Here is a 971-nt window from a genome sequence, read left to right as displayed (position 1 = left end):
CCAGCACCCTGTAACCCCCCCAGCACACCCATGGCACGGCACCCCCCTGCCCTGAACACATCCCCATCCTGGTACCCCCTCCCAGTATCTGTATCCCTCCCAGTACCCCTTCCCAGTATACATATCCCCTGTACCTCCTTTCAATACCTGCTCCCAGTACCTGCATATCCCCAATACCCCCTCCCAGTACCCATAGCCCCTCCCAGTACCCCCTCATAATACCCATAGTCTTCCCAGTACCCCCTCCCAGTACCCATGCCCCCCCCAGTACACCCTCCCAGTACCCTTTATCTGCCCAGTACCCCCTCCCAGTGCCCATAATCTGCCCAGTACCCCCTCCCAGTACCCCCTCTCAGTACCCTTTATCTGCCCAGTACCCCCTCCCAGTACCCTTTATCTGCCCAGAACCCCTTCCCAGTACACCCTCCCAGTGCCCATAATCTGCCCAGTACCCCCTCCCAGTACCCCCTCCCAGTACACCCTCCCAGTGCCCATAATCTGCCCAGAACCCCCTCCCAGTGCCCATAATCTGCCCAGTACCCCCTCCCAGTACCCTTTATCTGCCCAGAAACCCCTCCCAGTACCCCTAATCTGCCCAGAACCCCCTCCCAGTACCCCCTCCCAGTGCCCATACACCCCTGATACCCCCTCCCAGTAACTCTATGCCTCCTCCCAGTACCCATAACCCCCCCTAACCATACCTGCCCAGTATGCCCCCTGCAGCAGCCATACCCCTCCCCGCTCCCTCTACACTCCCAGTACCCCCAGTGCCCCCCGGGCCCTGGTACCAGTGAGGTAGTTGTAGCAGTCGGTGTAGCCCTCCCGGTAGGGGTCGCACTTCTCCACGGCCAGGCTGCCGTCGCTGGTGGTGGTGGCGAAGATGGCGGCGCCGTGGCGCACCAGGGCCACGCACACCCCCGTGTCGTTGCACGAGGCCGCGCAGTGCAGCGGCGTCCTGGTGCCATGGTGGG

The 971-nt window shown here is 62.5% G+C and overlaps 1 protein-coding gene across 1 annotated transcript in view; it reads right to left on the bottom strand.

Annotated features, from left to right (window-relative positions):
• Window positions 1-788: 788 nt before the first annotated feature.
• LOC118452681 (relA-associated inhibitor-like) overlaps window positions 789-971 on the bottom strand; it is a gene marked incomplete at its 3' end in the record, with an annotated part of 13,615 nt that continues 13,432 nt past the window's right edge. The window contains exon 3 of the mRNA XM_035898007.1: window positions 789-955. Within this exon, the coding sequence (XP_035753900.1) occupies window positions 789-955 (167 nt within the window). The remainder of the gene's footprint in view (window positions 956-971) is intronic.

This window comes from Egretta garzetta, unplaced genomic scaffold (assembly GCF_000687185.1).
Source record: "Egretta garzetta isolate BGI_Z169 unplaced genomic scaffold, ASM68718v1 scaffold1127, whole genome shotgun sequence".
Taxonomy (NCBI): domain Eukaryota; kingdom Metazoa; phylum Chordata; class Aves; order Pelecaniformes; family Ardeidae; genus Egretta; species Egretta garzetta.
The sequence above is the reverse complement of the archived record's forward strand: the minus strand, read 5'-3'. Positions and strand labels throughout refer to the sequence as shown.